Source organism: Saimiri boliviensis, chromosome X, assembly GCF_048565385.1.
Source record: "Saimiri boliviensis isolate mSaiBol1 chromosome X, mSaiBol1.pri, whole genome shotgun sequence".
NCBI lineage: Eukaryota > Metazoa > Chordata > Mammalia > Primates > Cebidae > Saimiri > Saimiri boliviensis.
Genome location: NC_133470.1, coordinates 111,807,158 through 111,821,215, shown reverse-complemented (window position 1 = coordinate 111,821,215; position 14,058 = coordinate 111,807,158). Strand labels below are relative to the sequence as shown.

General features: G+C 42.7%; 1 protein-coding gene across 3 annotated transcripts in view; it reads right to left on the bottom strand.

Moving 5' to 3' along the window:
* TENM1 (teneurin transmembrane protein 1) overlaps nucleotides 1-14,058 on the bottom strand; it is an 832,265-nt gene that overhangs the window by 41,616 nt on the left and 776,591 nt on the right. For all 3 annotated transcript variants that reach the window (XM_074391610.1, XM_074391609.1, XM_074391611.1), the window contains 2 exons: nucleotides 13,250-13,616; nucleotides 10,997-11,507 (listed from right to left, as the gene is read on the bottom strand). In XM_074391610.1, coding sequence (XP_074247711.1) covers nucleotides 10,997-11,507; nucleotides 13,250-13,616 — 878 coding nt within the window. The remainder of the gene's footprint in view (nucleotides 1-10,996; nucleotides 11,508-13,249; nucleotides 13,617-14,058) is intronic.

Here is a 14,058-nt window from a genome sequence, read left to right as displayed (position 1 = left end):
TGTTTAAATGCATTTCAGTCGATATAGTTGGTACATTGCTACTATGCAGCTAAGGACTCATTATCAAAGAAAGACTGAAGGGTGCTGTTTGTTTCTGGGGTTGATGGCAAAGTCCTTCCCTTTGCCGAGTTTGCCCATGATCTGCCTGCTGTGGGGCTCTGTGGCTACAAGAAGCAGGCCCTTGGCAAGAACGGAGCATGGGAAGGTTTGACCCTGTTTAGCCCCAACCTTGTCTGTTTGGTCTTCCTTCCAGGAGAGGAAAACAATAATATCCAGCCTTTTTTTTTGAGACAGTTTCACTCTGCCACCCAGGCTGGAGTGCAGTGGTGTGATCTTGGCTCACTGCAACCTCCGCCTCCTAGGTTCAAGTGATTCTCGTGCCTCAGCTTCCCTGAGTAGCTGGGTACAGACGTGTACCGCCACACCTGGCTAATTTTTGTAATTTTATTAGAGATGTGGTTTTGCCATGTTGGCCAGTCGGGTACCGAACTCCTGGCTTCCCTCTGCCTCAGCCTCCCAAAGTGCTGATATTACAGGCGTGAGCCACCATGCCCAGCCCAATGTCCAGCCATTATAATCCAAAGGTAGAGGAGGCAGGAGTTTGCAGGCAGTAGATAGAAGGAAGCTGCTGCATGCTTTTCTTATCAGGGGAAGTGTGGCCCCAGCAACCTGGATTATGCAGGCAGTCCCTCTCTGTTCCACATGAGGCACCAGCAACTTTGCCTCATTGGTTTCCCTTTCCCGATTTCTAAAGGGATTCCTTAGCCCTTGGCAAGGTCACTCTTTATAATTCCTCCAGGAAAGGCAAGCTTAGACCATGGCCCTGCATGCAGGTTCCACATGGACTTTCCAGCTTGGAGGCAGTTTCCTTCAGTCACGCAGCCCTGTGTTTTAAGGCAAGATCTCATATAAAGGCAAGAGCAGTGGTTGCATCCACTCATCAGAGCAAGATGACCAGATCAGATACCAGTTGAGCCATCCATGCATGGGGGCACAAGGATCAGAATTCCCAATGAACCTTAGCAGTGGCCTGTGGCTAAATCTGGTATCCTAGTCCATCTACCCAAACACCTTTTAAGCTAAGGTATTGGTGCTCTTTGTCTGAGATACATTGTAAAGCTTATTCCCAGTAGCACAGGCATGTTCCTACACATTCTGTACCCATCCCTACTCCCCATATTGACAGTAGTATATTCAGAGAGGCAAGCTAAAGATTCCTAGATAAGACTGTAATAACCTAGATAGATTTAGCTAGGAGACTGCTTCTTGTTTTGTTTTGTTTTTTGTTTTTTCTGGTGAAGGAGGCAATGGTGTTGGGAATAAGATATTTCTCATGGGCCTGTCCAGTTGCTGGGTAGCTGGAAAGTTATATTGCCTCATTTCCTTTCTGTGGCCAGAGAGGCAAATGAAAGTGTGCCTTGACTGTAACTTCATGATAAAGCACCCCAACTCCAACACACTCACATACCCCAATTCTGCTAGTTGCAGTCAAAGCAGTCACATTTGATGGTGTCTGCAGGGTGGTGTCTCTGATGCTCAATATGGCCCTGGATCAAAATATACAGGCCCCACCTCTCTTTTGGGTCATTTCCAAAGGAAGAACAATAGGCAGATGTACATATCAGTGGGTAATTCCTACAACTTTGGAAAGATTGCTCAAAGTGGATAAGAAATAGAGGGAGACTTCGCTTCCTATGGCTTACTTGAGTTTTTTTCTGTCATCACAGGGGAATGCATCTTTCCAGACCGAATGTCCAAAAGACAAGTTTACTCAAAATCTCTTCTGCTGTGTGTTTCCCATTGGTGCCTTCATCCTTTGGCACAAAGTATAAGCCAATATGCTCCAACTAATCCCCTCAGCCCACAGCATGGGAGCAAACCCACCCTCTCTGCCTCCATGGCATAGCACTCAACTAACTAAGCATGCAAATTCTAGCTGGTGAATTGTGTCATCAGGAAATGACAGTTGCCTTCATAGTCATCAGAAGTGGGTTTGGTAAGAGGAGATTTGATATCAAATTGTCTGCTGCTGTCCTGATTTTACAGACTTCCACTGTGATGGTCCCAGAGGGCACCAGCCAGTTAAGTATTGAGCACACTCACCCTTTTCCTCAGCACTGTCATAGGCTCTGTGCATGTGCACTTGAGGGTGTGTGTGTGTGTGTTCACTTGAGTGTGTGTGTGCATGTACGCTTGTGTGTGTGCATGTGCACTTGAGTGTGTGTGCACGTGTGTGCTTGAGTGTGTGTGCATGTGCGCTTGAGTGTGTGTGCATGTACGCTTGTGTGTGTGCATGTGCACTTGAGTGTGTGCACGTGTGCTTGAGTGTGTGCACATGTGCGCTTGAGTGTGTGTGCATGTGCGCTTGAATGTGTTCATTTGAGTGTGTGTGCATGTGCGCTTGTGTGTGTGCATTTGCGCTTGTGTGTGTGCATGTGCACTTGAGTGTGTGTGTGCATGTGTGCTTGAGTGTGTGTGCACTTGAGTGTGTGCATGTGCACTTGAGAGAGTGTGTGTGTGTGCATGTGCACACATGTGCACCCCAGTAGAGCAAAGGAAACATTTTTAAAGAAAATTCAGTATCCATTCTTGTCCTTGAGAAGCATATAGTTTAGTTGGAGAGATGATATTTACACATTATTAAAAATATATTTGGTCTGGTATTTTCTTATAAGAGATAGCTTGCCCTTTCCTTTGAGGACAATTTAAGCCAGAGTTAAACTGTTCAGGATAAAACTGGAGACTCCCATACCTTTGCTTTTAAGAAAATATTGCAGATAATAGAAGAAAAATTCATTACTTATTCTTTTAAAGGAAATATGAAAGAGTCAGACCCTCTTTACATCTCATGTCAGAAAGCTGACCAACCTAATAAGAATTCTTTAGGAAATATGAGATTCCCCTTTCCTCACCAATAAATTCCTTTGACTTCCTATGATTCAGTTCCAAGTCATAATGCCCTTCTATCTTTATTTGTCCTTCATTCAATAAATATCAGAGTCTTGTGCTAGGGACCAGGGATACAGTGCTGAATGAAATTCAGTCTAGTAGGGCAGATACAATATGCACACAAATAACTCTAATGCCAGAATATTGCCATGTATTCCTGTAAAGAAGAAACTGTAGAAGCTAGGAAGAGGTAGAGGTCATTTCCAGCTGGGCTGAGCAGAAGAGAAGGAAGAAGAGCAGAAGCAGGTGGTGTTTGAGTCCTAGAAGTTAGGTAGAAATTGGGGAAGGGAGGAAGGCATTCCAAACAGAGGTATGAAGAAAGGCACACAGACTGATGGGATGTTTACTAGGGGACCAGCATTGCTGGAGCACAAAGTTCTTATAGGAGGGTAGTGAGAGATAAGGCTGGAGAGGCATGCTGGGGCTGGAGCATGGGGGAACTGGCTTACTGGGCTCTGGAGGTAAACATGCAGTCAGTAGGCAATAAAGAAGCATAGACAATTTTTCAAGGGGATAAAAGGATGATTCAAACAGTGTTTTGGTGGCAATGAATCTTGGAAGGAGAGAGACAAGAAGCAGAGATAACTGTTAGGAGGCTGCAGCCTCAGTTCATATAAGAGAAGATGGTGGTCTGTTGCCTTCATTAAATATATTGTGATGGCCTATCATTGGGATTTGTCTTCCTCGCTAGACTGTACAACTCTCACATCTTTAGAGGGAGGACACAGTATCTCATTCATTTTTATGTTCTCCGTGTCTGAAATAGAGTAGATTCTCACTCCACGTACTTGTTGAATGAGTATAAATAGGATGCTGCCAGTGAAATAAAAGGATGGGGGTGGATATGAGCACCAATGTGGTTATAGAACCGACAGAACCATCTATAGTGCTTCTGGGAGGGCACACTCAGGTTACACAGATGTGCTGTACAGTTTAGCTAAACTTTCCTACCAGCCTCCGTTACTTCTGTTCACTCTCTGTCTTTATTTCAGTTCTTCCCAGAAATACTCATGATAATTCTGTTTTACCCACTCTTGATCCTTATCAAGGACATAAAGCACAAGGAGAGGTGACCGAGCAAGGGTGTCAAGTCTCTATTTCTAAAGATCTGAAGGAACAGTCAACATTTCTATCTTCTCGTTTAATTGAAATCATTCACCTGCCTGGAGGCATGGGGCTGAACTATACAATGCCTTAGTTCCTTTTCTACTTGGGGATTCTAGAAGGCATTGGAAACATTGCATGTGTTTGGAATTACTGGTCATCACTAAGCATTTCTGCATGGGAATCACATCCTATCCCCAGGCAAATATCTCACCCAGAGACATGGCTTATCTTGCCCTCATCCCTTCTGATCTTATAAGGGAGAAGGGGGAACCTGTCATTAGCCATCCATGATAAAACTGGGCATTTGTAAAACAGTCTAGAAGGCTCCCAGAGATATTATGAAGGCTTCTTCAACTTCATAATAAGTGGTGGTTTTTTTGTTTGTTTGTTTGTTTTTGTTTTCTTGATGGAAGAGAGGATGTGTTAATAAAGCCCAGAAACAGAGAATGCAGAAGACCAAGGATCAAGAGATCACGTAAATGGAGAGTCTCCTTCAAGTGGGAGGGCTTCCCACAAAGGGCAAGGGGCCTGAGGAACTGTCAATTGAGATTGGACCAGCAGCAGTGACACGACTGGTGATTTGGCCTTAGACTGGGATCTTTTCAGTTTAGTAGAGCAGAAGCCTTTGCCGGAGAAACAAGCAAGGGCATCCTGGCTACTCTTGCAGTCTTGTGGAGAAAGGCTCCTCTGCTGTGTGAGTTGCTAGACCCCTCCCTCAGATCTCAGCTTCAGCGGCAATATTACAATTAGGAGCCCACCTGTACCTCGGGCCAGAATGCCTGCCTCCTTCTGCTGGTATTTCTGCCTTGACAATCACTTCCTTGTTAGCTGTTTCTCTGTGGTCAGCTTTTCCCCCTGACACTTGTGACAGTCATGGGCAGTGATGCATCAAATACTAACATGTGGGGTGTGCAGTTTTGATCCTGGTCCAAGTCAAATGGAATTATGAAAATCAGTGAACTATTTAAACAACATCACACTACATAATAAAAGCCCATGCACTACCACTCCACAAGATGCATTTTAAAATCCCATTTGGATTATCCACTGTTCAGAGTCATCTATGTCATTTTTCCTCCTGATAACTGCAGATAATAGAAAGTTGAATGGATTACGGACTGGTCTACTGTTACACAGCTGTCTTCCATCCTGGCAAATTTCACTTCTGTTTCTTTCTGTTTCTCTCCTGCTCATCTCAGGACAGAATTTCCATTTCCACCTTTGCAAACAATTTGTCCCTTTGTCCACATAAAGAAACCTCCCTTTCACCTCAGGGAATTCCTCGAGTTCTTTTACGAGGGCCTAGTATCAGTGCTATGGCAACCTTTTACCGACCTTAGCACTGCTCTGACCCTGACAAGAAGAGTAGGTCAAATTCTGTGTTCTTCAACTTCAGAGGGACAAGAAAAAACCTGAAGGAGCACTCAGAATTAGCCAAAGCAGTAGAGGACAAAAGTAAAAAAAAAAAAGGTAAAATCTTGTACAAAGACTGCAGTAAGACTTAGTCACATTATGAAGGTTGGAAAGTTGCTCATTCCCGTTTACAGGCAAGAAGGGACAGGAGCTGTGTTTTGTTAAGGACTGCTGTTCAGGATCAGAATAGATTGCTTCAGGAGAAGAGGTACCTTCTCCTTTCAACGGATGCTATTTGACCAAGAGCGTTTCAGTATAACTCTGGCTGGAGTTAAGAAGGTGAAAGAAATGGCAAATGATTATTCAGCCTCCCTTTCCATCTCCTGGTGCTACCCTATTTCTCTTTTCCTGCTACTTGAGGGGAAACTTTTGTAAGCCCACACGGTCCTCCTTTTTCTGGAAGGCAGTGTGGCAGCAGTGGAAAGACCACTGGAATAGAAGGTCAAGGACTTGCCGGGCGCGGTAGCCCACGCCTGTAATCCCAGCACTTTGGGAGGCCAAGGCGGGTGGATCACGAGGTCAAGAGATCGAGACCATCCTGGTCAACATGGTGAAACCCCATCTCTACTAAAAATACAAAAAATTAGCTGGGCGTGGTGGCACATGCCTGTAATCCCAGCTACTCAGGAGGCTGAGGCAGGAGAATTGCCTGAACCCAGGAGGCGGAGGTTGCGGTGAGCCGAGATCGCGCCATTGCACTCCAGCCTGGGTAACAAGAGAGAAACTCCGTCTCAAAAAAAAAAAAAAAGAAGGTCAAGGACTTGACTCTGGATAAGCCAACTAGCAGGTGAATGGGCAAATTACTTCCCTATTCTGGGTTTCAGTTTCTTCATTTGTAAAATCACATCTAATGTCTCTTTGTGGCCATAAAATTTCATGACTACCCCCATGTGGTTGTCTGTGTTTCTCATAGCTTAGCGGGTTGAGATTGGTTATTCAAAAATGACGTTAGTTGATGCCTTTTCACTCACTGTTGGCCAAGTCCTGGTAACAGGCCTGGGCCCCATTCACTGTGAGAATCTTGCCTACCACACAGTGCCTGCATCAATGTGATGCCAGTGGAAAACAAGCACACAAACTGATATGGCAAAAAATTACCTTCTCTGTTCTGCATCCTCAATTTTTCCCTCTATATTGGATCATTTTTATCAGTATAGAAATAAGCTGTTATTTCTCTCACTTAAAAAACTCTGTTTATTCTGTTTCTCCTCCAGCTCCAATTTCTCTGCTCTTCTTTACAGCAAAGCTCCACAAAAGAGTTCTTTACTCATTGTCTACAATCTTTCCTCCTAGTCTTCTATATTATTATTGAGATATAATTCTCACACCATAAAAATCACCATTTTAAATTGTACAATCCAGTGACTTTCAGTACATCTGCAATGTTATACAACCATCACTGCCAGTTCTAGAACAGTTCTATTCACCCCCAAAATAAACCCCATACGAATTAACAGACACTCCCCATTCATTATTCTCCTCAACTCTTGGCAACTACTAATCTATTTTCTGCCTTTGTGGATTTGCCTCTTCTAGACATCTCATATAAATGGAATCAGAAGAGTCCTTTGTTTCTGGATTCTTTCACTGAGCATAATTTTTTTGAGATTCATCCATGTTGTAGCATGTAGCAGAACTTCTTTTTATGGCTGAATACTATTTCATGACATGGATATAACACATTTTGTTTGTCTGCTCACTACTTGATAGGCATTGGGTTGTTTGTACTTCTCAGTGATTATCAATAATGTTGCTATGAACATTTGTGTATCCATTCTCCCTAAGAGACTATTCTACTCAGGCTTTGGTCCCCCATGTATCACAGTGCCTGTTCTTCACAGTGCTAAATCAAATGGTCAGGTCTAAGTCCTCATCTTACTTATCAGGAATATTTGGCACAGCTGAGCACTCTTTTCTCCTGGAATCACCTGTTTTATTTGTTGCTATGATCAGAATTTGTCCCCCTAAATTCAAATATTGAGATTTAATTGCCGATCTGATAGTATTAAGAGGTGAGGCCATTAGGAGGTGAGCAGGTCATGTTGTCTCTGCCCTCATGAATGCAATTAGCAATCGTACAAAAGAGCTGGAGAGAACCAGCCAAGTCCCATTTCACCCTGCTCCTTCTGCCACATAAGGACTCTGCAGGCGGTGCCATTTTGGAAGCAGAGAGTAGCCCTCACCAGGCACTGACTCTGCTGGCACCTTTACCTTGGACTTCCCAACCTCCAGAACTGTTAGAAATAGACTTCTGTCCTTTATAAATTACTAGTTCAAGGTATTTGGTTATAGCGGCACAAACAGACTAACACAGCTTCCAGGACCTCTCACTCTCTTCGTTTTCTTTCCACTTCAGTGGCCTTTCCTTCTCAGTGTCTTTTGCTGGTTCCTCTTCATATCCTCTATTCTTTTTTTTTCTTTTTGAGACAGTCTCCCTCTGTCGCCCAGGCTGGAGTACAGTGGTACGATCTCAGCTCACTGCAACTTCTGCCTCCCAGGTTCAAGTGATTCTCCTGCCTCAGGCCTCCCTAGTAGCTGGGATTACAGGCACCTGCCACTGCACCTGGCTAATTTTTTTGTATTTTTTTAGTAGAGACAGGGTTTCATCATGCTGGACAGGTTGGTCTCAAACTCCTGACCTCAGGTGATCCGCCTACCTCGGCCTCCCAAAGTGCAGGGATTACAGGTGTGAGCCACCTGCCAGGCCCATATCCTCAATTCTAAACATGCAGCACTTCGTGGTCAGTCTTCAGATGTCTTTTCTTTATTGTCTATACTCACTTTCATGGAGAGCTCTCATCCCATCTCATGGTGTTTAAATACAATCTAAACACTAGTAGATCTCAAATTTTACTGTCCACCCTCTCCCCTCAATTCCAGACTCATATATCCAATTGTGTACTTGAAATTTTCACTTAGATGTCTAACTAAATTGATCATATCCAAAACTGAATTCCCAATCACCCACCTCACAACCTTCCAGTATAATGTGTTCCTTGTATAATCTTCCCCTCTTGGTAAATGAAAACCAGTCGCTCAGGCCAAAAACTTCAGAGGTATCTCCGACCCCTCTTTCTCCCACACCCAGTACTCAATCTTTCAGTAAGTCCTGCTAGCTCTATTGTCAAAATATATTCAGCATTCTAGCACCTCTTACTGGCCCAACTTTCTGGTCCAAGTCATCATCTTTTGCCTGCATTATTGCAATAGTTCCTCCTGCTTCCCAGTTAGGTTCCCGTTTCTACTATGCAGTCCATTTTTAATATGGAGTGAGTTTTTAAAAATCAAAGTCAGCAAACATCACTTCTTTACTCAAAACTGTCCAGTGGCTCCACTTCTTAGAGTCAGAGTCAGAGTCTTGACAGTGGCCTACAAGGCCCTACGTGAAGTAGTTCTGGATACTTAATTGATTTCATGTCCTCATTATTCTCATTCATTCTACTTCCATCACAATGGCTGCCTTACTAGTCCTTTAATGTGTCAGGCTTGTTCCTGCTGCAGAGCTGCAGGACATTTATACTTGCTCTTCGCTTTGCCTGGAATACTACTCATAGACCCCATGCCCCGGATATACATATGGCTTACTTTCATCTCCTACAGATCTTTATGCAAAAGTCACCTTCTTGGCGGAGCTTTTCCTGTCGACCCAATCTGCAACAAAAACCTCTTCGGCCCCACCCATTTGATCTCCCTTACCCTACCAGATTTTTCTAGAACTTATCACCATTTGAAGTTCTATACATCTTATTCCTCCTCCTCCAGTACAATATAAGCTCCATAAAAGTAGGGATTTTTATCTGTTTTGTTCATAGCTATATCCCCAGCACCTACAACATTGTATGGTATGTAGTAGGTGCTCAGCAAATATTTGTTGAACAAATACATGAATGGTTGATCTGGTTCTTTTGAAAACTAGTTAATACTTCAGCCATTTCTTGCTGGGGGACTGAATTCCACCATTAGCTTTCAAAATAACTGTTTGGCTAGTTTCAGCTGCAGTGTGATCTGGCTTGAGTTTTTAAAAAAGATGCTAAAGCTTCTCATTAGAAACGTTATCTTTTCTAAGGGTAGTATATTTAAAAACACAGGCTCTTGAGTCAGACTATTGGTGGTTGAATCCTGGATATCTATGTGAATCACGGCAGGTTAACTATTTTGTCCCTCAGTTTTTCTCATTTATAAAGTGGGCATACTTAGGGGCACCTATCCTATGCTGTTATTATGGCGATCAAATAAACTCACATATGTAAATTACCTAGCCCAGTACCTGGCACTTAGTAAATCTTTAGTTAACCATAGCTTTTATTACTCTTATTAAGATGTAAGAGAATTTCTTTCAAAAAATAGAGGAAGACTTGTAATAGAAACAACTGAATACATTTTTGTAAGTGAAACTAAAATAGCTGTCTGGCTCTTTTGTATAGATGGCATTTCTTTGGAAAATGATCCAAAACTTAAAGGCCAATTGTTTTGTCCCTTTCTTCAAGAGGCTTTCATGGGACTGGACATATTTTGTATATCCTCCCAAAATAGTCACACTTGGAACCCCTCATACTTTAATATCTCCCCTTCTCACATTCTTCAACTTCGATGCCATTCCAGACCCTGAGTTCAGATTCCACGGATTATATCACCAAGTATACTGGTTAAAATCTCAGCAATTCCTTTTGTGGGGAAAATGCTTCCTGAGTGCCAGCAGACCAGCTTTCTAAATGAGCTGACTTGCAAACAAGGTTGTCCATGCTTTAAAAGGCAAGAACAATGGTCTCTATTTCTGTGTTATGGCACCTCCTAGTAGCTTGCTGTCAGACACACTTTGTGTTAGTTCCCAATTAAACAAAGTTATCACAGTTCCAGTCTGTAAGTGCCAAAATGTGCTGGATTCTTTGACTTGTGCAGGGACCCGAGGAAGCCCAATCCCTTACAGAGCATTTAGCTCTTCATTTTACGGAAGCAGCCAGTGGAATGTAGACTCTCCTATTCAGCATTTGCCCTACATAATTCTCCCTTTCCAGGGTCCACTTCTTATATTTGAACTTCTCTCTTGCCTCCCACAGCAACTTATACTGCGTTGGGCTGGGCTGAGCTGGGCACATATTCATTTATTCATTCATTAAACCCCACAGGGCTCAATAAATACTTGTAAAGTCACACTGCTTCTTTGCTGCTTTAGAACTATACTCTAGTTTTGTTATTTAAATGAAATTTTACCTTGTCTTCCTAGGGAGGCTGTAAATTTCTTGAGTACTTGTACTTCTACCTCATTCCTGTCTCCTGCAGTGCCACACTTGAGTCTTCCTTCATGCAGTCCATGTTTTTATTATTAAGCTCTGCAAACTGCTCTGGAAAAATGGGTCTGAACTCTTAAGAATTTGGTAAAATTTTCTCCTTGACTTTTTTATATTTTTATGGTGGTTGTTAGGAGAAAATAGCATGTAACATCCAACAATTACTAAGCCATTTTCCCAGTGTAATACAATTTCACATAAAAACCTAACAAAGCCCATGTCGAGAATTAGAAACTTACTCATAAACGGTCGTCCATCCATTTTCGTTACTTTTGGTAGCCAGAAGTCCTGTGTTTCCTGGGTAGGTCATCAAAGCCAGATTATAGCCTTGTGCTGACACTCGTTTCAGGACTCCATTGCTGCTTATGGTCAGCCAGTATACTTGCCCGCCAGGCACCACAAGCCACAGGGGCATTCCGCCTGCATCACGGCGAATGTGCACTGAATTGCCGTTGCTGCTGGTAATTGCACCCAAGTCACCTTCAGCATTGTAGGTGAAGTTATAAACATAGTCCCTTGTTATCAAGTTTAGGGTGTGCAGGTGGGTGCCATTGACAGTGAACTGGTACAGTTCCTGATCAGCAGGTGAAGCAATCTCATAAAGGTTCATGTCATTTAGGTGGGCTCGATTTCTGCTGATGGTACGAATTCGAACATTTCCGAGGTCTGCCACGTAGAGGGTACCATCAGGCGACACGGCTAAGGAGGAAGGGGCTTTCATCTTTGCATCTTTGGCATAGCCACCATCACCTGTGGGAGAAAGACTCTGATTTTAATAATTGGCATCATAAGCATTTATATGAACATATCACAGACAGAAAGTTCTGAGCATCAAGAATCATTTTAAAGGAAACAATCCATGAACCAACATTCTCTGCATGCCCTCATTGAAAAATATGAAGCCTATTATTCAAAGGATTGTAATTCTTGAGTCAGTATGACTGCAGATGAACAGTAAGACGTAATTATCTCAGTTACACCAATTTTGTGAAATCCTCAATCCTGCTGTTCAGAATCTATTGTATTGTTAGATACAAGAAACGCAAATAATGATAGCCAGACAAAATTTGGCTGGAAATCTGTGAGATTCATGCCTGTCAATGCTTTCAGGATCTGTTTCAGGACTTTTCAGTCCTACCATGCCTAGATGCCCTTTCTTCTATTAATTTCCATTGTCACACTGTCAAAGTACACTAAGTCTGTAAGTGCAACAATGATTCAGAACATCAAATTTGATATCTGGAATAAACATTAGATTTGCTTTGACTGAAAGATACAAATTAGCAAAATATCTATAAAACTAATCGTCCAAGAAAACATTGGAAATATTGATCAAAAGTCATATTGACCAAATTGCTCAGTCCTGACTCCCCTGGCCTAAGGAAAGGCAAAGGTTAAGAGAACCATTCTGGCCTGGATGAGCAGTTTAATAGCACTGCATGTAGTATGGAGGGATTTCCACATCCCAGCAATAATTGTATCTGTTGACATTAAAAGGACTGTTTGCTATCTGAGATATCCACTTTACGTTTTAGGGAAAAGGCTCTTTTTTTTTTTTTCCAATTTCAATTATAAGGAATCTTCACTATGGGTTATAGAGAAAGTCTTAGATTTTTAAAAAGCAATGTATCTAGCAGAACAATGTCCTCAGAACTCCCCATTGTCAGATTTAATTTTGTCCATCTATCCCAAAGGTATAGTCCCTTTGAGTCTCAAATAGCATGATTTTTTTTTTTTTTTTTAGTTGGAGTTTCGCTCTTGTTACCCAGGCTGGAGTGCAATGGCGTGATCTCAGCTCACTGCAACCTCCGCCTCCTGGGTTCAAGCAATTCTCCTGCCTCAGCCACCCAAGTAGCTGGGACTACAGGTGCACACCACCATGCCCAGCTAATTTTTGTATGTTTAGTAGAGACGGGGTTTCACCATGTTGACCAGGATGGTCTCGATCTCTTGACCTTGTGATCCACCCGCCTCGGCCTCCCAAAGTGCTGGGATTATAGGCATGAGCCCCCACGTCTGGCCGTAGCACATGTTTTTAATCTGAAAACCAACCACTTATGGGGAAGTATTTTTTTCCTCAGCTAAACCAGTAAATGTGGGTTTTACCTAGTTTTCCTTTCTCTAAAGTACACATATTTAATAATATCATGATCTTTCACTTGTATAGTGGTCTTAACTTTTTAAGAGTATAAACATTTTTATTATACTAGTTTATCCTCAGAATAGCAAGGTGATATAACTGAGACAAGTGCCATCTTTGTTAAACAAATGAAGCAAATGAGTCATGAAGAGATCTTGCAGCTTTCCTAGGGTCACTCAGTGAGTCAGTTATGAGAACAACTAGGTGATCTGACTCCTAATCCATTGCTTTCTCCACTAGCTCATACCAATATTTGCAAGTAACACTTTGCTTTTTGTTTTGACTTCACTGGGGCACGTTTTTCTTTTCAAAACAGAGAGGGGGAGCTGGTGAATTGCTAAAAAGGTCATACCTGAAAAACAGTCACAGTTTGGATCAATTTTGCAGTCACAGTCAGTGGGGGCACCAGCGATGATGGAGATCTCCCCATTGGTGGTTACTTGCTGAATGCGGTTTACTTTCCTCTCGTCTGTTTCAGCTATGAAGAGCAGCCCGCTGTGGGAGACGGTGATGGCTCTCGCTGACTCTAGAGTGGAGTGAATTGCTACCTTGCTGACCAGGAAATGATCGATGCCTGGCACCTGGCAGTGAATAGGGCGCCCTGCAATGATCCGCACGCGCCTGTTCTCAGAAATTTGCAGCACAATGTTGTTGTCCAAGACATACAATGAATTGTCCATAGGATTGACTGCAAGGTCTGTTGGCCACTCTAATCGCACCTGTGAAAAAAACAGAATACATACCATTAGGTTTCCCTATCTTTCCAGGGGTAGTTTTATCTTGAAAAAAGAAAAAAAATTGGTGTATGGTTTCCTCCTGTCTCATGAATTTTAGCAACATTGGTGATGTCTGGGAAAGTGGAGAGGGAGGGATCATTAATCACATGTTCTGGTAAACATACTTATCATTTATGCCATTTACAACATAATGTAATTTTTTTCCAATAATTTCAGAAGAATCATCTAGAGCAGAGGTTTTCAGAGTGTGTTCTCTGGACCAGCAGCAAGCGTAGTCTCTGGGAACTTGTGAGAAATGCAAATTCATAGGTCCCACCCTAGACCTATTGAATCAGAAACCCTGGGGGCGGGGACCCAAACATTTGTGTTTTGCCAAGGCTTCCAGGTGATTCCGAGGATCATCAGCTGAGGAATTGTGTACTAG